The 23588-nt window shown below is 36.0% G+C and overlaps 2 protein-coding genes and 1 long non-coding RNA gene across 3 annotated transcripts; 2 read left to right on the top strand and 1 right to left on the bottom strand.

The window, feature by feature from the left end:
- Positions 1 to 1321: 1321 nt before the first annotated feature.
- On the bottom strand, positions 1322 to 5664 carry LOC6039160 (zinc finger protein OZF). Its single transcript, XM_038267068.1, is given in 3 exon segments — positions 1322 to 3132; positions 4805 to 4957; positions 4960 to 5664. Coding segments are annotated over 3 exon segments (1563 nt in total). The 5' UTR covers positions 5385 to 5664; the 3' UTR covers positions 1322 to 2147.
- Positions 5665 to 10538: 4874 nt separating this feature from the next.
- On the top strand, positions 10539 to 11745 carry LOC6039161 (transmembrane protein 179). Its single transcript, XM_001848765.2, has 3 exons — positions 10539 to 10766; positions 10839 to 10982; positions 11045 to 11745. The coding sequence occupies exons 1-3, from the start codon at positions 10657 to 10659 to the stop codon at positions 11526 to 11528; spliced, it is 738 nt and encodes a 245-aa protein (XP_001848817.1). The 5' UTR covers positions 10539 to 10656; the 3' UTR covers positions 11529 to 11745.
- Positions 11746 to 17808: 6063 nt separating this feature from the next.
- Positions 17809 to 19208, top strand: LOC119765636. The gene is made up of 3 exons (XR_005276869.1): positions 17809 to 18137; positions 18205 to 18526; positions 18586 to 19208. It is a non-coding gene; the product is annotated as an uncharacterized LOC119765636 (long non-coding RNA).
- Positions 19209 to 23588: the final 4380 nt, after the last annotated feature.

Raw genomic sequence — 23588 nt, 5'->3', positions numbered from 1 at the left:
AAGTACTTGGAGGATAAGCAAAGCTTGGTGCGATCGGTTAAGGTAGGTCGGAGAACGTGGAGATCGTGCTTAAAGAGCAGTTGACCAAGAATCGCCAGCATATCTCTACGACAGGATGTGAGTCGTGTCAGCAGGAATAAGATCAAGCTGCTCGTGATAGAGGCTCGTGAGCGCAGCTGAGATTCTGGATGCAAAAGACCAAAATAGGGGACAACTCCCGGGTGCCTAGGACTAACAGAAATCAGAAACATGGTAGATCTATCCAAACTGAAATTTTCACATTTTACCTACTTTTCAACAATTATTAAATACGCGTTGATTCCTGTTTTGCCTAATGGGATTGAAAGTTTAAAGAAAGGTCGAGGACTCATCTGGTTCTTGTACTATGTTTAGGCGGGGCCAGACAATGCCCAATGACCTCGGAATTGGGCCGCTAGGATCTCTGCCATTCTGAAATGGGTCATGGGAAGCAGCGCGAGGGCTGTCACCACATAATACTCGGGACTGAGATAAGCTGTATCAGCATAACCCACGTCTAATACAAACTATACTTTCCCATAATTTCGCTGCCGGCCAGCGGGTATTGGATTGGATGACACACACATACTCGCGTCCTCGCTCGCGTCACCTGACAAAAAAAAACTGAAACGATGTTTTTCCCCATACATTTTCGCGATTTCCTCCACATAAAAATCAACGATAAAAAGCGACCCCTAAATCTTAACCGGTTTGGCTCAAAATTGGCACAGTTACTGATTATTCCCTATAGCATCGTTTCAGAGGATATCCTTGGTTACGATTTTTTTTATTGCCAATTTTCAATTTTGTTCGAAATTGGCAGAAAAAGTCTGTCGAAATCTGATCGGGCACAGGTAATGACAAATCTTTATTCTAGCTAACGCTTTAAAAATTTCGCATTTCCGGATCTATCTGGCAACCCTGCCTCCAAGCCTGCTTCGATAGAGTCCCTGGTCGGCGGTTGGACTCGCAATTCAAAGGTCGTCAGTTCGAATCCCAGAGTGGAAATGGGATAGGTTGTAAAAGCGATTCGTATCGCCTAACCATTCAAGCAAAGCGTCGAGTAGGAATCTTGCATTAGCGAATCTCAGAAAACCGCTAGTCGATGTCAGCAACAGAGGCGTTCAGCGGATAGTACATGGGCCGTTTTCGGATTCAAGCAATCGAGCTGTCAAATCGCAACATGGAGTTAAACTTTCTGTGCAGTTGCTGTGAAGCTTACCAAGGCTTTTCAAAAAGTTTAACTCCATGTTGCACGCACACACTCTCACTTTTAATTTCTCGATACATACACGATTCGATATCCAATATTTTCAGCTAATATAGCGTAGATTGACAATGTTGGTTTGTTTATTTTTGTTTTCTTTTCAATAAATATGACGACGTAAAAGCGATAATATCAAGCGGGGGGGTTATTTCGAAATAAATTACGATGCTGCGGCACGACGGGAATCAATCAATCAAAAAACCGTACTAATATAATACTGACACGAGATAATAAATAATGAAAATATTAGTCGTTTAACCGGGGTTTCACGTTTCATACTACTTTGCTGACGGGAACAACGAACGCTCTCTAACAACCTAATAACGAACGAGACAAACAATTCTGTATAGTACGGAGAGTACGTGTGTGTTCTTGCTCTAAAACATTTAGTATTTTTGACGTTATACTGCTTATGTTATACTTTTTTTTAATAATTATGCTACTGCTTTGATTTTGTTGTTTTCTTTTATTATTATTTATTTCTGCGCTGCCGTTTACTGTTTTTGTGTGTTTTTTATGTGTTTTTGAATCGTTCCTAATCGCTAATACTTTTCAGGTACACCGGTAGCCATTAAACGTAGCGCGATTATTACTTTTGTTTTTAATTTATATTTGTCCTACGAAAGTTACTAAAACTGGGTTTGTTTGTGTGTGGTGTGTGCATTAATGTTTTCATTTACTTTTGTTGAGTACGTAATTGTTGCTCCTACATCCTACGCCATAGCCACTAGGTTTCGAATATATTTAGTATTTATGTATAATGGAGAATAGTACATCGATAATGCTTATAAGGTGTGGTTTGTGATGTTTGTGTGCAGTATAGTAAACGTCCTAAACGGAATGAAATCTCAAACTCAAGTCTTTACCGGACCATGTGGATCCGCTTGGCATGCATGACCAGATATCGCTTTTGCTTCGTGCTGAACCCGCACAGCGGACACTGGTAGGGGAGTGTTTCCACGTGCGTCAGTTTGTGCTTCTGCAGACACTCGGGGTTGTTGAACTTTTTGTCACACTGGTTGCAGGGGAAGTTGCGCTCGTTCATGTGAACCAACTGGTGACTAGTGAGGTGGTTCCGGTAGCGAAACTTTTTATCGCAAAACGTGCACTCGAACTTCACCGCACCGTCGTCGTGGATACGTTGGTGGTTGTACAGCGCTACGTTTGTTTTGAACCCTTTCGAGCAGGTCGTGCAGGTGAAGTTCCGATCACGCGAGTGAACTCCGGCCACGTGGTTGTTCAGCAATCGCTGATTGCCAAATTTTTTACTACAGTACGAGCAGGAGAAGTTTTTGATGTTCAGATGAACCTGGTTGATGTGGTACGAGTACGCACTCCGGTTGGCCAGCGTCTTCTCGCAGATGTAGCAGTACAGCTTCCGAACGTCGCTGGCCTTTGCTTCAGTCGGTTGAGTTGTCGTCGGCTCCGGACTCTTTTCATCGTTCTCTTTGTTGGCGATCTCCGTCCCGCCGCCGGACTTACCTTCGGCCGTCTGCTGACTACCTTCGCCCTCCTCCAGATCGACTCCGGATGTCTGTTGCTCCTGGTCGTCCTCGTCCTCCGTCGCGATCGGCTGTGATTCCGAGTTCGGTTGACTGAACAGACTGAGCGCGTGCATCGTCATGTGCTGAATCAGGATGTTCCGGTCCAGATAGTTGTCACACTGCTCGCAGTGGAAGATCTGATCCGAGTGCTGATCCTTCAGGTGATCGACAAGGCCCGCCTTGTCGGCGAAGGTATTCCGGCAATTGATGGTTCCGTTAGTCTTGCAGAATGTACAGCTAAACGCCGCCGTTGATATGGCCTGCGGCGTAGGTGCAGTCTTCGAGCTACGCGTCATTCTCCGCCTGATGAGATGAAACAATACAAAATTTGCTAAGTCTTAATACACAGGACAGTTCGTGCGGGACCTGGAAATTCTTTCCTTGGAAAAAGGCATTATTTCACTAAAAAAACATAATGTTTTATTAACGCGTTTCTGCATCCTGTTGATGTTGCGTTTTCAAATGCTTTAACAAATATCGCTTCTGCTTAAACAATCCAGCACAAAGCCCGCACTGGAACTGCTTATCCGCGGAGTGGTTCTTGCTGTGACGTCGCAGATCATGCGTGTTCCGGAACCGCAATTTGCACTGATCACAACCGAACGGACGCGCATCCGAGTGCGTTGACTCGTGCAGTTGCAGCTTGGTTCGCGTATGAAATCCCCTCGAGCAAACTCCGCAAACAAAGTTCCGCTCGGCACCATGTATCCGGCTGTGGATCAGCAACGCCGCCTTCTGGTTGTACGAACTGCCACACGTTTCGCAACGATACGGTCGTTCGTTGGTGTGCCGATTCCGATGTTGGTCCAAATTCCGCTTATTCCCAAACCGATCGCCGCAAATCTCACACGCATACGTTCGGCGTCGTTCGTGAACTTCTCGCACGTGACGGACCAGCCCTTGCGAAATCCGGAACGACCGCGGACACTGCGAGCACTGGAAAGGTCGCTCCCCGTTGTGAATGCGCAGATGAGCTTGGTACGTGTGCGGTGATCTGATCCTCTTACCGCACTCGGCACACTCGTAACAGATAGAGCCATCCTCTTCAATCACTCTGGCGGCATCCACAATGTTCCGATCTAAACTCATCGTAGGGGCACGACCCAAAGAACTGACCGCGCCATCTTCGTATGCTTCTTCCTCCTCCTCCGCTTCGATGAACTGGTAATCGCTGTAAATTTCCTCGCTCTCTTCCGCAGACTCGCCTTCGAGCATGCTCGCCTGGTTCGCACTGTAGCCGTCAACCCGGATCGCGTGCCGCAGATGGTCGTTCCTGCAACAACAATAACACACGGCACGCGGTTAGTTTTGTTACAGCGTTGCAGGTTAGGAGCTTACTGCTATGGTCTTTCGGCACGCGATCGGAATCCGTCCAACTGTAATCTTAAACTAAATCATTCAAATTTCACTTCACCATTGCTTTGCGAACCGTGCTACTGATCAGCTCAGGAACACACAGTTCGGGCTAAGTTTAGGTAATTATGATCGGTTCTCCAAGCAAATCGTCCAGTTCGAATCTCTTAGCTGGTGCAATGTAGCGGCTGATATGCTCCGTGCCTCCGGCTTCCTGATGAACTTCGATTGATGACCTTCAACCCATCCGTCCGCTATCGACTCGCAGCAGTACCTTCCGCTTGGTAGATTTTTACAGACTAACAACCACGCGCACTTAGGCCAGAATACGCAATCATGACTTGCATACAAGGTGTGGTCGCAAGTCGCAAATCACAATTTCCAAGGTAGCGTTGAACAGACGAGTCAGTTTATTCTAGTACATGGTGAACCCCGAAGCATAGTTCTTCCAGCACATCTCCTGCAGTGTTACAACTTCGAAGTTGCGGTGTTTAAGTTCGTTCAACAGAGCGTAGCCATACCCATCGAAACGTAGTGATCTGCAGTTCCATGTTCCGGATTTCCAATCGCTTTCTAGTCGCTCCTGAAAAAGAACAACATTTATCCCCCAACTCAAACCTACCCTTTCGTTTCCGGTGACGCTTCCTGGTTCTCCTCTCCCTCCTTCTGCTTAATTTCTTTGGTATTTTTCTTGGCCGACTCTCCAGGCACTTTCCGCGGCTTTCCGCTCTCCTCATCTTGTTCCTCCGGTTCCAACGACTTCATGTCGGTATCAATCACAGAATCCACCTTACTGTTCCGCGCCCCTTCTTCTGCTTGCCATCCGGAGACGACGGCTGCGGCTGCAGCAGCTGCTGCTGCTGTTCCGTCGCCTCCTTCAGCTCCTCGGCCGAACTCATCATCGAGCGGAACTTTTCGTCCGTCCGGTGGCACTTATCGTACAGCTCGTGGAACTGGTCCAACGTTTCCCGACAGCCGTCGCAGATCTTCGTCGGCAGGCAGTCCTCGGAGCGGATCTCGATCTGTAGGTATCGGGTGATTCGTTCCCGCAGGCGGTCCGCGGCCCGCTTCCCAAACACCGACGTTAGGTTCTCGCCGAGGGCACCGCAAACTCGGCACAATGCTTGAAAATCAATCTCTACCATCTTGATGTCGTCGGGCTGGTCCACGGCCGCGCTCGTCAGACGGCAGAGGTCCATCATTGTTGTTTTGGGATGCGTTTTCGCGAAGGGGGAAGGGGCGGGAGAGAACAGGGGAAGTTCCCTTCTATTTATATTTTGCTTTTCCCGCAGAAGCAAACGATTTTTGGCTACACTTTTATGGCAAACGGGTTCCGCGCGACGTTTACGCACTCATTGCGACAGCGAATCGCGAGTTATGGCAATTTATTTCACGAAATTTGACGAAAATTTGGCTCACGATTCCATTTTTACACTTTTGGTTGACATTTTTTCACTTTCTGCCATCAGGCAGGTGCGCGACGCCAATGCAAAATGTCAAAAGATGTAGACAGTGTTGCCAAACCGGGGGGCGAAGAGCACAATTAAAATGCACAGTGGGAAAAACGCATGTTTTGCTCGGGTAAGCAGCGGTAAGTCCTTAAAAGGCTGCAGCTTTTGTCTCGGTTTTTGTAGATTTTGCTCGGTTTGTTCTAGAGGTCGTACCAAGGTGCTCCCGATTTGGACGAAACTTTCAGCGTTTGTTTGCATCCATACATGAAATAAACTCATGTGAAATATGAGTCCTCTACACTGAAAAAATCCAACATGGCAATTTCATGTGATTTTTCACGTGAGTGTCTCCAAAAATCAACACAGTAAATTAACATGCTTTTCATTTGACCTACACATGTTTTGCACGTGGAATGGATGTGAAAACAACGTTAGTTCAACCCATCTTGATCCACTCTTTTTTCATGAGATTTTCATGTCTGATTCACACGAATTGCACTTCGATTCGCCCCAATTGACTTATCCTTTGATTTTCAAGTGGAATTCACGTTAATGTCAAATGTTATAGATATTGCAGTCGGAATGGTGAAAATTAGTTCCAAGCAAGATGGCTACATGAATAGTATGAGAAAAGAGCTCGCACTTTAAATTATTATTATTTTTTATTTTTTTTTGCTAGAAAAGTGTACTTTAATATTTAAAACTATACTGCAAAACAGAGGTAATCATTTTCTATTTACATCTCTAACAAAATATACGCAAAGCAGAAAATTTTCTGAAATTTTCAGGTTCGGAATCAAAATTGATTGATGAGCTTGAAAGTTTAACTTGAATTCCTGGGAAACTTGCTGCGGACAGCACAGTTTCCATCGTCCGCATTCTGCCACCGCTGCTTATAGTGGCTTCCGAAGTATCTACCAAAAGATTACTGCGGATGACGACAAAGATCCAAAAATTATCAAGGTGTTCCGGAATGTGCACCGGAGCCAAGGTTCGCCGATCGCCCGAAAAGTGTATTTTAACGTGTGAAATGTGAAGTGAAAAAGTAAAATGTAAATGTTGTGAAGGAGACCTAAAATGTAATTTGCATTTAAAAAATAAAAGCAAATAATGTATGTAATGTATGAAACGTATTTTTCTTCTAAAAAACAAACCACTCCATTTTAACTTTTCACTTGAAAAACAAAAGAAAATCATTTGATTTTAATGTGCAATCCATTAAATTTTCATCAGCAATTCATGTGATAATCATGTGCGATGACAAATGAAGCTGAAGTGATTTTCACTTGTTTTGAATATGTATCATGGTTGAAATTTTCTATGTGATTTGCACATGATATTCACATGCTAAACCGTATGGGGCAGATTCACGTGTGAGACATGTGATATTACTATGTGCCTTTCTTTCAGTGTACTCGGCCCTCTACGACAAAAGTGGTATACGCACTTCGGAAGAAACCGGTCAAGAAATAATTCAAATTGGCAGCAGCGGCAGCGAAAGTATGCCAGAAAGGACTAAGAAAAGCCCCAAGAAATCGTTCCCTCTCCTTTGTTCTGCTGTTTTTAAAGCTGTTTCTTGACCCTTTTCTTTCCGATCTGTATACCAGCCTAAAGGGAAATGGGGTAAAACGAGCATTTGAGTTGAAGGTTAAGGGCCAATACGCACCTCCCAAGAAAAGGCTTTACGAACAGTCGAACAAGGGGGAGGGAATGATTTCTTAGGGCTTTTCCGCACCGGCACCGGCTTTGGATCAAGTTAGTCTCATATATTTCGAATAAACTTAGAAATTTGTTGTAATAGGGTCCTTAAACCCTATGCCAATTGTTATTTACAAAGGTAAAAAAAAACACGATTCAAACCCATTTCAGATCTTTTTTTTTCATTTTAATGCAAAAAAAAATGACAAGACAACATTTTTTCGATGGATCAACTGTGGTTCCCTTGGAACGAGCTGTCAAGTAGGACCTTTTCTGTCAAGAAGGGCCGCGAAGTTATTTTTTGCAAAATTAATTTAAAAATCCATTTTAAACTCTTTGTGGTCTTTGAGTCATTGTACTCAGAAAAATGAGCTTTATAGTTGTGGACAATAATATCACAAATGTAAGCTTCATTTTAGGACAAATTCACGCTTATTGCAAATATAAGAAAACTCAGTTCATAGAAAAATGTGAGCGATTACTTCTTTTAAGGGCCAGCTCAAGCAAGCCCCGGTTCAGACAAATAACCATAAGGTTGTCTACGTTCTCTTCCAAAAGCTTGTTACGAAGAGCTGTTAGCTTGTGCACCAAGCCGCAGAATGCTCGTTTGACGGGGACTGATGTGGGCGTTGCACTCAATGTAACCTTGGACAGCTCAAATAGTTCGGGCTCTGCAAAGTCCTGGAGAGCCCAGTTTACTGTACCATGGGCTTTGTTCAGTGTCATGATTCTCCATGTGCTCACGAGGTGGTCCTATAAATTGAAGAAAAGTGTAAAAAAAATGTTTCAGCTAATATTAATGTTTACATACAATCGCTTCCTGTTTTTGATCTCTGTCAAGGTAGGGCGACTTGTCAAGGTTTAAGTGGTATACGCACTTCGAAAGGAATCGGTCAAGAAAAAAAATCAAATGGGCAGCAGCAGCAGCGCAAGCGAGTCAGAGAGGGTGAAGAAAAGCCCCAAGAAATCGTCCCCTTTCCTTTGTTCTGCTGTTCGTAAAGCTGTTTCTTGACCCCTTTCCTTCCAATCTGCATACTAGCCTTTAAACGGGGATCCATGAAGAGGCCCGCCTTATTGCTGAACAAAAGAACTTTGCGCTCTTTGTTAGGGTACGTAATCCATTAGTGGACCCCTTTCCTATAGTGGACCCTCTGAAGGGTTTTTGATGAAAAATGATTGATGTGTTATTGTCTACAAATCTTTTATTTGGCATGTTCAGCATCATTTAAACCAATGTTGACTGATATTTAACTGTCCTTTTCACCAAAACAAGTGTTTCGAGTTCGACGTCTGAAATCAGTCATGGCCACAAGCATTTTCACAACAAAACTGCATTTATATTTTATGATTGAATTAACTATCCAATCATTTTTTGGCTGATTATTTAACTTCAGCAAGTCGAAATAATGTATGTTTAAGGAACTTTACTAAAATAAAGCGAAGAACTGCTCATTTTCGAGCAAAAATTCGGGGGGTCCAATATAGGACAACGAAAACCCAAACTTTTCCAAAAGTGGACCCCTGTTAATTAAACCTTCAAAAATGAAGAAAACTGTGTATTTAACCAAAAGTTTCTCTTAAACATACAATGAATGCTTGTTGTTATCAACCTAAACGCATATATTTTTCAATTATGAGTATAAATAAAGCTGTTTCATGTTAAAAGTACCAAAAATGCTGAAGCCGTAAAAAATTAGAATTAATCAAAACTATAGTCAATTATACTTAACTGAAGCATCATAATTGCAGTTTGAAATGATATTTTATAATAATAAATCAAGAGCAAAACATTTTTTTAATAAACATGCGTGGTTTTATCAGCAACTGTAAACAAATCTATTGTTTAGTTTTGGTCAACCATTTATGTAATTAATATGAAAAAATGTGCATCAAAATTACTTTTTTTTTTAATTATTTTATGTTTACAGTGGGTTTTGAAACGTTTTCTCTGATCTTTTTCGGAAATAAATGTGTTTAAATGTCTGTTTGGTTTTGTTGTTGTTTGAAGCCAAATTTGTTAACAAAACATATTTGTTTATGATAAAAAGTGAGCAGAATCCATCTTTTATTCATTATATCTATCATTAGACCTACACCATGCATCAAAACATCAAATATCGGTTAAATTTGGTTTAAAAATAACAGTTTGCCTATAGTGGACCCGGGTCCACAATCGGATTATGGACCCGGGTCCACTATAGGAAAAGGGGGTCCATAGAAGGAAAAAAACTTTTTTTTCCAATGGCTATTTTTCTGCTCAAAAACAAATAAACTGATAAAACAAATAGTCAAAATTGTTCAAAAGACTTCAGTTTTCATTGTTTTGTACAAAGGGTTATGAAAAAATGCTTAAAATATTGAAAATTTGTGAAAAATGTGCTTCGGCTCTACTAGGGGGTCCACTAATGGTTAAAATACCCTAAATATCGTCACCGATTTTGATGAGTGTCCTGGGCATCTGTGGAAATACAATGTCCCCGAGGGTCCCGGAGCACCAAAACTTCTTAGCATGGTGGCTCCCAACGATTCGTAACTCAAACAAACAGGAACGTGAGCGGGGGATCCCCACGTTTCTTCCTCCCCTGCAGATTAAGAACTCTGGAGTTTTTTTTTGAATAGGTCCAATAAACCAAATTTCCAGTTTTTGCTTTTTGGGTGTTTTTAGAACCGCCTTGAGTCAGGGGTATTGAAAAACACCCAAAAAGCAAAAACTGAAAATTTGGTTTATTGGCCCTTTTCAAAAAAAAAAAACTCCAGAACTGTATTGCTGTTTGAACATTCGTGCTCAAACTCAATCCAATTCAACGAATCATCTTTGCGGTAAACTTTACGCAGTTGGCCTGGCCGCTTTAACGTTTGTGATGTTTCAATGCAATCTAATGCAATGGGGCACTGCAATTGTTAATAATGACAAGAGGATGCTAGGCGTTGATCAACCTAAGGTATTTTCCAGGATGCCCTCGAAAGACTGGCTGCGCTAGGGTTAGATTAGATTAGAGTGTCCACTATGCTTCCATTTTCATTTCATTTCCATTTTGTTTAAATAAATAAAAAAAAATATGTTTTCAGATACCACCATCAATCAGATATTTACTTATCCAAACCGTTTCGACCCGCAATCGTCACAACTGGGTAAACGGGTAAGTGCGGTAAGTGCGACAGTAGAGTCCACTTTGGTCTGTCAAACGCAGTTCCAATCAAAAAGTAAACAAAAACATTATCGCTCCCGTGCAATCGCTTTGTCAGCAGCGATTTTCATCGACATTGTTGTTGCCTCGAATAATTTAGTTTAGTGAAATCCGTGCCAACTGGTTGCGTTCGAAGGATGGCCCTGTCCAACGTGCTGATCCTGAGCCAGGTGGCAGGTCACGTGTTTGCCCTCATCCTGTCGCTGTGCATTTTCATTCCACTGTCGGTTCATGTCCACTCGTTTAGGTAAGTCGCAATATAATTGAAGATATGGCCGTTCCGGGGGCTGATTCATAAAGGGGTCTTGCTTATCTGCAGTGGTCACTGTTTGCTGTTTGCCACCGGAACTTGGCAGGAATCGGACGGACTGTTCGACGTCAGGTGGGCCTCGGAGACCTACTGCAACTATCCGATACTGGTTGGAGTGGCCCTGTTTATCGTGTCCGGAGTGCAGATCTATCGGTGAGTGTTCAGATGTGTTTAGTAGAAGAAGTATAAATTCAAGATCCACTTACTTCCTCTAGATTGGCCATTCTGGTTTACCGCGAGCTGGAGAGTTCCTTCCTAGCCCTATTCTTCGACGTAGTCTTCGGAATAACCCTCTGCGCAATGACCATCGTGGCCGCCATCATCATCACCCTCGGCTTCATGACCTGGTGCTCGGACATGACCGAGCGTTTCCCCAGCTGTGACGTCGCCGACGGCCAGAACATCACCAACGTCGAGCTGAACATTCAAACGTCCGGTTTCTACATCGAGATGGGAACCGCCCAGTTTGGCGCCTGGGCTTCGTTTGCCGTCTGGGTTGGGCTGTCGGTGTTTGCGCTGCTCAAGCTGATCAACAACCACCAGCTGCGCAACATGAAGGTCTCGATGTACATCGAACGGCAGCGGCTGGTCAACGAGGACGTCTATCGGGGCACGACTTCGGAGGTGCCGACCGGCGGGGACGTGGAGGGAGGTTCGATTAGAGGCGTCGGTTCTCCTGGCGAGAATCCGATCGACTAAGTTGATATTGGAAGAGATATATAATATATGATAAGAAGAAACAAAATGCAAAGTGAACAAAACATTCGCAAAAAAAATAATTTTTCTTTATTTATTAGATCTGGAAGTTGATAATGCATGGTTTTTCTTCCATTACGATACGCAACTGTGGTGTAAACTTTAAGAGTTGATGACAAATTATGTACTATGTTTAGAAAATAAAAATCCTAGAAAAAAAGATGTTTCGTTGTTATGCCGACCTTTCCTACTTTGGACCGAGCCAATGTTTCTTGGAAAAATAGCCGCCCTTTATAAATTGGAATAATAATGATTTTGAAATTGTAATAATACCGACCAACAAAATTTCATTCAATATTCAGGGTTGTTACGGAGACGCAGAACGCGCGGATGGCGCGAATCGCGCGGATCTGGCGCGGATTTGCTGGCTAATTTTGCTCAGGCACGGATTTCGCGCGGATAACAATTTTGATAAACAAAATAATTGCGAACGATAGAATTTCTTTCAATTTTCAAAGGAAAATACTATTAGGAATTGAATAAATTCAATCTTTTTCGTTGAGTGCAAAAACATCAATTTCTAAAAAGTTGTTAATGAAGAAAATTTTCTTCTAAAAATTATTGATTTTTTTTCCTAACATCGAAATAATCTTCAAGGAGCGATTTTTTTCAAATGTATTAAGATTTGTTATATAAGTTTAACATAACATTACAACTCATGATTTTTAAAACATCTGCATAACAATTCATATAAATAACAATTTAATTAAAATCAAAATAACAAAATTCGAAAAATTACAGAATTTCAAAAGTTTGAGGTACGTTTTAGATTTTCTAAGTTTTTTCAATATAAAAATTGAAATTTTTAAATTTTTAGTTTATTGAAAAAATGAAAAATTCTGTTGCCACTCTGATTCAGGTAGAATTTATTCTACTCCCAATGAAGCACTTCCATTCGAGTTTTTCCTTTTTTCTACAATGTATTTTTTTATGGAGCGAACTATCAAAAACTGCTCGACTGCGGGTGCTCCATCATCAACATGATCGTCAACATGACGAAATTCCCTTAGCAATCTAATAAAATCTCCGTCTAAGGCGAAATGTAATGTCAAAATTAAAAAAAATAAGAATTTACAAATTCAAATAATTAAAAAAATAGAATTCATAATTTAAAAAAACGTAAAAAGTACGAATTATTTAATTGAAAAATTACGAAAATATTACAATTGATTTTTTTATTTTTTTATTTTTAAAGAAAATTCTTAAGTTATGAAAATATGAAATTATTAAATTATTAAATTATTAAATTATTAAATTATTAAATTATTAAATTATTAAATTATTAAATTATTACATTATTAAATTATTAAATTATTAAACTATTAAATTATTAAACTATTAAATTATTAAATTATTAAATTATTAAATTATTAAATTATGAAATTATGAAATTATGAAATTATGAAATTATGAAATTATGAAATTATGAAATTATGAAATTATGAAATTATGAAATTATGAAATTATGAAATTATGAAATTATGAAATTATGAAATTATGAAATTATGAAATTATTAAATTATTAAATTATTAAATTATTAAATTATTTAATTATTAAATTATTAAATTATTTAATTATTAAATTATTAAATTATTAAGTTATGAAATTATTAAATTATTATATTATTATTTTATTAAATTATTAAATTATTAAATTCTAATATTATTATATTATTAAATTATTAAATTATTAAATTATGAAATTAAATTTTATTATGTATTAATTTATTTATTTATGGTGTATTTAATTCATTAAATTTTATTATGTATTAAATTTTATTTTTTTGCCATTTTCTTAGTTCGGATTATTTTCGGAGTCATATTTTAGTTTAGAGAAATTTAGAGAAGAAAATAATAGAAATTTCGTATTTTGATTTTCCAGAGTAAAATTTTGGTGAGAAATATCAAGTACAAAATCGCTAGATTTTAAAATTTGGTGATTTTTTATGGCATTAAATTTTTAAATTTTTAAAGGAGAATGGGCAAATTTGTATGGGAGCTGGTCCAAGGATGTACACGAACGGGACCAACTTTTTTCGAAAGATCTCGCCGAGACATGAAAAAAAGTCTTCTGGACCAACTCTCTAAACCCCGGGGTTCAAAAGTTACAAGTTGTTGAAGTTTGAGCATTTTGGGTTAAAATGTACAAAAAATCGTATTTTTGCTATTTCTAAAATCATTCATAAAATCTCTGTTTCATTATGGATTTCGATTTTCTTGACTTCATTCGACGCGTATCAGCAAAAACTATGAGTTCTGATATGTCTTAGCATGATTGAAACATGATTTATCTTGTTTTTATCTGTTTGAACCGTTTGTGCAAGAGGCATCCCATAGAAACAAGTCGAAACTTCAAGGTTTTGAAACCGGATCCGACCCAGACTGCTTCAGTGAGTATGGAAGGCTTCAGTGCAATGTTGTAACAACTTATTGGGATGGTCTGAGTCATCCGAGAACTCCTTGGAGTTAAGACCGGTGAGTCTACCGCCGTAACAAGCAAGATGTCTGCGGTTTTTGACCACGGATCATACCCGCATGGCTTCAGTGAGTATGGTAGACTACTATGCTGATGTGTTGGAGTGTCCTGGGTTCTCCTAGGACTCCCTGGAGTTAAGATCTGTGGGTCTACTTCCGTAACAAGCAAAATGTCGACCGGTTTTGCAACGGAAAATACCCGCATAGCTTCAGTGAGTGTGGTGGACTGCTTTCCTAATGTGTTAGGATGTCCTGGGTCATCCAAGGACTCCCTGGAGTTATGATCTGTGGAGCTACAGCCGTAACAAGCAAGGGGTCGACGATTTTTGACCCCGGAACATACACGCATAGCTTCAGACAGTATGGTAGACTGCTTTGTTAATGTGTTGGGATGTCTTAGGTCATCCTTGGGCTCCTGGAGTTTAGATATTTGGGTCACTGTAACAAGACTGTGTGGATCAATCGGACCGCGCACTGGACTCACAATCCAGAGGTCGCCGGTTCGAATCCCGAGGCGGACGCAAAAAATTCTAAGTGTAAATATAGGTTTTCGGTGCCCTCTCCCCGTGCCATACCTTCACACTTAGGAGACCCGGGAGGCGGAGTCTTGTCGCAAAAAGAACGATACACGCCTGTGGATCCGTTGACGAAACCGCAAGGTTTAAGAGGGCCACATTATAAGGTAGTAACAAGAAAAAGGTCGATGATTTTTAACCGCGCATCATAACCGCATAGATTCAGTGAGTATGGCAGACTGTATTGCTGTTATGTTGCGATGTTCTGGACCATTCCGCGGAGTCCTTTTAACAGCCATAGACCTACAGATCATAACTCCAGGGAGTCCTTGGATGACCCAGGACATCCTAACACATTAGGAAAGCAGTCCACCACACTCACTGAAGCTATGCGGGTATGTTCCGTTGTCAAAACCGGTCGACATTTTGCTTGTTACGGAAGTAGACCCACAGATCTTAACTCCAGGGAGTCCTAGGAGAACCCAGGACACTCCAACACATCAGCATAGTAGTCTACCATACTCACTGAAGCCATGCGGGTATGATCCGTGGTCAAAAACCGCAGACATCTTGCTTGTTACGGCGGTAGACTCACCGGTCTTAACTCCAAGGAGTTCTCGGATGACTCAGACCATCCCAATAAGTTGTTACAACATTGCACTGAAGCCTTCCATACTCACTGAAGCAGTCTGGGTCGGATCCGGTTTCAAAACCTTGAAGTTTCGACTTGTTTCTATGGGATGCCTCTTGCACAAACGGTTCAAACAGATAAAAACAAGATAAATCATGTTTCAATCATGCTAAGACATATCAGAACTCATAGTTTTTGCTGATACGCGTCGAATGAAGTCAAGAAAATCGAAATCCATAATGAAACAGAGATTTTATGAATGATTTTAGAAATAGCAAAAATACGATTTTTTGTACATTTTAACCCAAAATGCTCAAAATTCAACAACTTGTAACTTTTGAACCCCGGGGTTTAGATAGTTGGTCCAGAAGACTTTTTTTCATGTCTCGGCGAGATCTTTCGAAAAAAGTTGGTCCCGTTCGTGTACATCCTTGGACCAAATTTGCCCATTCTCCTTTAATTTTTTTTCCTGAATTTGTTTTTAAAGCAACGATATTTAAAGTGCTACAAAAAATGCTAATATTGTTTCAGAAATGGCAAAAAAGGTTCCACTTGGAGCAGGTGGGATAGGAATCCACATCTGAACAACGGTACTGATCCAAATGCTTTCTGTATTATTCTTTTTTCGTTTGAAATTTCATTCATTATGTTACTCTCTTCTATGTTTGTCGCGAATTTTTTTATATGGCACGGATTTCGCGCGGATCTGGCGCGGTTTTTTTTTTCGACTTTTCCGTAACAACCCTGTAAGTTCTAAAATTCTTAAATTCTAAAACTCCAAAATTTTAAAATTCTAAAATACTAAAATACTAAAATTCTAAAATTCTAAAATACTAAAATTCTAAAATTCTTAAATTCTTAAATTCTAAAATTCTAAAATTCTAAAATTCAAAAATTCTCAATTTCTAAAATCCTAAAATTCTAAAATTCTAAAATTCTCAAATTCTAAAATTCTTAAATTCTTAAATGTTTTCATTTTTAAATTCTTAGTTCTTAAATTCTTGAATTCCACAATTCTGGAAGTCCTATTTTATGTAAGAGATTTTGAAATTATGAGAAGACATTATTTTAAATATCAGAAATTAAATTTCTTTCGGAGTGAAATTTTAGCGAGGATTTTGGATTACAAACTTACGAATTCTTAGATTTTGAATATTAAGACATCCGAAATTTAAAATTTTATCATATTATAATTTTAGATTATGATTTAATTTTGAGGTTATATTTTTGAAGTTAAATTTTTAGGTTTTTTTAATATTGTATTCTCTATTTTGAAGATTTTTTCATGACCCTTGCCTTGACCGTCTCTTAAGGATTTTTTTTAAATGGATTTATTGCTTTCATTCTTTTGGAGCCTTTAACCATAAAACGAGTTTTTTTTATCAAATACTTTCTGAATTAGTTTTTCTTCATTAAAAAATAAAATTTCTTAAATGTTGGTTGCGATATTTTTTTATATTGCGTGGATTTTGCGCGGTTTCGGATTTTAGGTCGGCGCGGATTTGGCGCGGATTTTTTTCGACTCTCCCGTAACAACCCTGAATATTACTCGGTTTTTGAATGTTAGTATTGATTTAAACTTTTTCAAATATTGTTTTGGAAAAGATTGTTAAATTACACGAATGTTTCATATTTTTACATTGAAAATCGGACCATTAGTTGCTGAGATATCACGTGAGATTTGGGGTTAGTAAGATGGGTGTGAAGCCAGGATTCATCGTGGTAAGTGATGTGGCCGGTCAAAGTTATTTATAGTCCTTATTGCAAACATTGCACCAAATTCTCCACCCTTGCAAATAATATCTGCTCTCCAAATATATGCACACTTGAATTCCTCCCCCTTCTCTCCCCCCCGCTCGCCTATAGTGGTGCGTGTCTCGACTGAGCTTTGATGCTTTCGAACAGTTTCAAACAGGGGAGCGTGTCTTAGATAGTTTTTTTACTGCACTTTTGTATAGAGCTTTCCAAAAGTTGCACTTTGCATTCAATATTGCATTGTCCTGTTCTTAGGTTCACAGATTCCAAGAATGTTTCTTGGATTCTTATTCGCGATTAAAAGCTCAAAAATTCCGACAGATTGCGCAAAGCACCGAAGAATGACGATTCAAATTTTCGCTGTTCGGTTACATAGGAATGCAAACTTAAAATTTAATTTACAGCTCTTAGAACAACTTTTTAGAAAAAAATCAAGTAGTACGAGTGTAAACTTTTTGCCCTCTATAAATTAACGCAATGAAAAAAAATTCAAAAAAATATTGTTTAAAATGATAGAGCATCAAAAGTTAACAAAGTATCAGTTCGAATTTTCGCTCAAAAGTTGTTTTGAACGCTGGAATTCAACAAAACAGAATTCGCATACATAACCTCAAAGGGCGGAAATTTCAATCGACATTCTTCGCTCTGTTCTGCTACTCAACACTAGGTGTCGCATGTCGTTTAGCTTACCCACTCTAACGTTAGGGGGGCTGCGGGCGAGAATCGGGCATCACCAGTGCCAGTTAAGACGCTTAGTCTAGACACAATCCTTAAAAAAATGTATATTTGTTCTGCACACACACACCAACATATTTGCTCTTTGCCGCTCTCACGCACACAGTCCCATTTCGTAACGCGACCAGCAACTGTCAAAAATTTTCATTTACACGTGTTGAGTGCATCACCAGCTTCAACAACAAAAGCTCGCGAACGTTCCGGGACGCGTTCCGAAGTTCCCCCAGTCGCGTTTCCCCGGTTTCCTCGAACCAGAAGTCGTCCACCCAACGATAAAAGAACCCGGGCCCGCGGGGTTTGTAACAAGTTCGGCGCCGAAGACCCGATCCGATCTAAATTCCAGCGGTTACACCGCGAAAAAGCAATCAGTCAAACAGTTTGATTTTTCGGGAAACCCGTGCCCGGAACCATCGTAGATGACGTGATCACACATCTTGAACGGTAAGATCCCCACAAAATCACAAATCGACCACCACCTAACCTCACTTTCCCCGCGTCTCTCCCACAGCAACGACTTCTACCTGATTTCCAAGAACGTCCGCCAGGGAACCGTTTCGCCCACCTCATACAACTGGACGCGGACAAGCTGCAACAGTACTCGTTGCCCGTGTTGTCGGAATGAAGCAACAATCGGAAACTGAAGGGGGGCAGATCGGCAAGAAAATTCAGTTAAGAAAAAGCCACGGCTGGAGAGCTCAATTCCGTCTCGCGGGAAGCGGGTTATGCCGGTGAAAAAGACGTCGCTGACGTTTGCCATTTTCGGCATCATGAACCGGATTGGGGTGCAGAAGATTTGGGGGAGGACCGGAGAAGCAGCAACTGAGGCGATGGTGAGTTACAGGTTTTCATAAGTTAAACCCTAGATTACTGACTATTTCACTTTTTTCAGCAAAACGTCAACTGCAACCCGCTGTCAAACGTCTCCCGACGACAATGACCGCACCGAAGAACCCGCAAACGTGACACCCCTCATCATTTCGTCCCCAATACCGCGTCCGCCCAACAAAACGAATCTACTCTTCAAGTGTGTCATTCAATTCGACGTCCCAGACCGTACCAAGCTGCCCAACGTGACCCTAGGGTTCTCCTCCCTGGGAGCGTCCTCGCCGTGGCGAGTTCAAAACGAAAACGATCTGCCGCGAACGTTCTATTTTCCCGATCGAAGGACCTGCTGCCATGGTTTGAGAGAGACGTCATCATTCGGGACCAAAATGTGCGGCCAAAGTCGCCGGTTGTGGAGCAGCCGGTTTCGCCGGCCAAGCTACAACCTTCAAGTACTAGTTTGACCGGAACGGTACTGCGGTGCCGAATTCCTAGCAACATCCTCCATCAGCACCAGTTGTTCCAGAGATTCTGCACAGCGGGGTTCAGTGTGTAGTTCCCGTTCCTGCCCAGTTAGGAAGTCGAATAACCCAAATCCGGTCATCAACAGTCAAGTGAAACAAAAAAATAACAAAAGCTACACAATATGAAAGTAAAAAAACAGAAATTTATAAATACATAAACACAAAAGAGAAGGGAAAACATAAAATCTAAAACCACAAAAGAAAATATAAAAATACACAACTACAATACAAAACACATAACTAAAATTAAAAAAAAAACGCAAAGAACACAAAAAATTTAAAACGAATATAAATACGAAAACACAAAATACTAACATACAAAAATTCAGAATACAAAAATACGAGAATTACAAAACTAAACAAATACAAAAAAACCGTAGATACACAAACTAGATTTTACTATTTTTTTCATAATTTACCTAATTTAACTAAATTAATTTAAACTGATCTTAACTCAACAAAATTTAACTGAATTAAGCTTAATTTATCTTAATTGAACTTGATTCATCTTAATTTATCTGAATTTCTTATAATTTAACTAAATTGAACTTAATTCATATTTTTTTTAAAAATATATCAAAATTGAACTTCATTCATCTAAATTTTACTAAATTTAACTTTTTTGGACTTAATTCAACTGAATTTCACAAAATTTTACTAAATTTAGCTAAATTATACCAAATGAAACTTAATTCAATTTTCAAATTAAACTTAATTCATCCAAATTGAACTTTATACAACAAAAATAAACATAACTCAGCAAAATTTAACTGAATTTTACTAAATTTATATGAATTGTACTTATTTTGTTTAGTTTAACTAAATTTAAATAATTTAAGTAAATTAAATTTACATAATTTAACTAAATTTACTTAATTCAACTAAATCTACACAATTTAACTAAATTTAACTAAATTTTAATAAACTAAACAAAATTCAACTAATTTCAACTTAATTTACTAAATTGAAATATATTTTTTAAATATATCGATATTGAACTTAATTTGTCTAAATTTATCTAAATTTAACTTTATTGAACTTAATTCAGCAAAATTATATTAAATATTTATTAATTTAATTTAACTAAATTTATTTAAACAGAACTTAATTCGACTAAATTTAACTAAATTAAACTTAATTCAACTAAATTTAGTTATATTTAGTTAAACTTAGTTATATTTAGTCAAATTTAGTTGAATTTAGTTAAATTTAGTTAGATTTAGTAAAATTTATTTAAGTTTAGTCAAATTTAGTTAAATTTAGTTAAATTCAGTTAAGTTAAGTTAAGTTTCGTAATATTTTGCTTCATTTATTAAAATTAAGTTAAACTTAGTTAAATTTAGATAATTTTAGTTAAAATAAGTTAAATTCAATTTAAATCATTTATCTTTAGTTAAATAAAGTTAAATTAAGTAGAATTTTGTTAAATAGTTGAATTTAGTTATATTGAGTTAAAATGAGGAAAATTTAGTAAGATTATATAAAATTTAATTAGGTTTTGTGAAATTTCGCTTCATTTATTTCAATATTGTTTACTTTGGCTAAATTAAGTTATATCAAATAAAAATTAGTTAAAATATGTTAAATTGACTTAAATTGAGGTGTATAAAGTAAAATTTAGTTATATTTAGCTAAACTTAGTTAAATTTAGTAAAATTTAGTGAATTTTTTTTTAATTTAAGTAAGATTAATAAAATTTATTTAAATTTGGTGGAATTTAGTTAAATTCAGTAAGATTTAATTAAATTTAGTTGAATTTAGTAAAAATTTCGCTTATTTTTTTCCTTTTTAGTTAACTGTGGCGAAATTAAGTAATGTTAAGTTGAAATTAGTTACACTAAGTTAAATTGACTAAAATTGATTAAAAAAAATAATTAAAATTAGTTACATTTAGTCAAAACAAGCCAAATTAAGTTAGATTAAGTAAAATTTAATGAAGTTTCATAAAATTTCGGTATATTTATTTCAATTTAGTTAAATTAAGCAAAATTTAGTTGAATTGAGTTATATTAAGTTAAATTTATTTAGATTTAGTAAAAATTAGTTAAATACAGTTGTATTTAGTAAGATTTATTTAAATTTAGTAAGATTTATTTAAATTTAGTTAGATTTAGTCAAATTTAGGTTGATTTGGTTAAATTTTATTTAATTTAGTTATGTTTAGTCAAAATGAGTAAAAACTAGTTAGATTATTAATATAACTTAATAAATTTAGCTTACTTTCACTTAGTAAAACTGAATTTGACTCAATAATAATTGAGTTAAAACAAATGTTGATCAATGTAATTCAAATTAATTTTGTTGAAAAAACTTTATTATATTCTACTAAATTTAAATAAATTTAACTTAATTTAACTTTATTAATTTCACTAAATTCAAATTTTTTTTACTAAATTGAACTCAGTTTAAATAAATATAAATAAATTTAACTAAGTGTATCTAAATATAACTCAATTGAACTAAATTTATCTCAATTTAACTAATTTTAACTTAATTAAGCCAAAATTAACAAAATTCGAATAAATTGAAATAAATTATGCGAAGTTTTACGATACCTAATTGAAATTTACTTAATCTAACTAAATTTTACTTATTTGAAATAAATGTTTCTAGATTCTACTAAATTTATTAAATCTTACGAAATTCAACTGAATTTAACTAAATTTAACTAAGTTTTACTAAACTTAACTAAATATATTTAACTAAATTTTTCTAAATTTATCTAAATTTTACTAAAATTAACTAAGTTTAACTAAATTGAAATAAATTAAGCGAAATTTTAGGAAATTCTAACTAAATTTTACTTATTTTGACTAAATGTAACTAAATTCTACTAAATTTAATTAAACCTTGCTAAATTTAACTAAGTTTAACTAAATCTAACTAAATTTTACTAAATCTAACTAATTTCAACTGAATTTATCTAAATTCAACTAAATTTAACTAAGTTTAACTAAATATAACTCAATTGAACTAAATTGAACTAAATTATACTAAATTTAACTAAATTTAAATAATTTTAGCGAAATTTTACGTAACTTGAATAAATTTTACTTATTTTACTAAATGTAATTAAAATCAACTAAATTCAATTAAATCCACATGAATTTAACTAAACTTTAAGTAAATTTAACTAAATCTAACTAAAATCAACTAAATTTGACTTACATTCATTTTAACTAAATATAACTCAATTTAACTTTAAAAAAACATATTTTAACTTAATGTAACTTAATTTAACCAAAGTTAACTAAATTTAAAAAAATTAAGTGAAAATTTACGAAACTTTATTAAATTTGTCTTGATCTAACTAATTTTTATTTTTTTTTGACTAAATGTAACTAAATTCAACTGAATATAATTAAATCTAACTAAATTTTACTAAATCTAACTAAATCTTACTAAATTCGACTGAATTTTACTAAATTCAATTAAATTAAACTAAATTCAACTAAATATAACTAAATTTACCTAAATTCAACTAAATTTAACTAAATTTAACAAAATATAACTAAATTTAACTCAATTCAACTAAATTTTACTAAATTTTACTAAAAACCAAAATTTAACTAAACTGAACTATTGAACTAAATTTTACTAAATTAAATTACATTTTACTGAATTTAACTAAAATTAACTAAATTTGACATAATTTAACTATGTTTATTTATATTTAAATAAATCAAACTTAATTTAACTAGATTTAACAATTTACTATAACTGAACTTATCTAAAATTATCTAAATTTAACCAAAATTAACAAAACTTAGCTAAAATTAACAGAATTTAACTAAATTTAACTGAATTAAATTAAATTTAACTAAATTAAACTAAATTTAACTACATTTGACTAAATTTAAACGAAACTTAACTAAATTTTAATAAATTTAATTATTTTTCTCTAAATTTTACTTAATTTAACTTTTTTTAACTCAATTTTTCTTAAATAAACTAAATTCATCTGAATTCATTTAACTTTATTTAACTTAATTTAACTGTATTTAACTTCATTAAACTTAATTTAGCTCTATTTAACCTAATTTATCTAAATTAAACTTGATTTAACATGAGTTAACTTAATTCAAGTAAATTTAACTAAATTATTCTTAATGTAACTGAATTTAAATAAGTTTAACTAAATTTAATCAAATTTAACTAGATTTTAATTTATTCACATCAATTTAACTCAATTCAACTTAATTAAATTAAATTCAACTAAAATATACTAAATTCAACTGTATTAAACTACACTAAACTAAACTTGACATTTAACTCAATTAATTTAAATTTACCTTAATTTAACTAAATTTACCTAACTTCAACTAAATTTTTATAATTACTACTAATTTTAAGTTATTGAAACTATTTTAGTAAGTTTAGTAAAATAAGTTTATCAATTTTAGTTATTTAAACCAATAGGACCAGTTTAAATTTATAATACATTTACATATTAATTCAACTTTTATTTATATAACCTAGTTTTAAATAGGTTTAGTGGCTTTTATTGTAATTTTAAAACTCTTTGAATAAACATTTTAATCTGTTT

This window comes from Culex quinquefasciatus, chromosome 1 (assembly GCF_015732765.1).
Source record: "Culex quinquefasciatus strain JHB chromosome 1, VPISU_Cqui_1.0_pri_paternal, whole genome shotgun sequence".
Taxonomy (NCBI): domain Eukaryota; kingdom Metazoa; phylum Arthropoda; class Insecta; order Diptera; family Culicidae; genus Culex; species Culex quinquefasciatus.
This window is presented reverse-complemented; position numbering and strand designations above follow the sequence as displayed.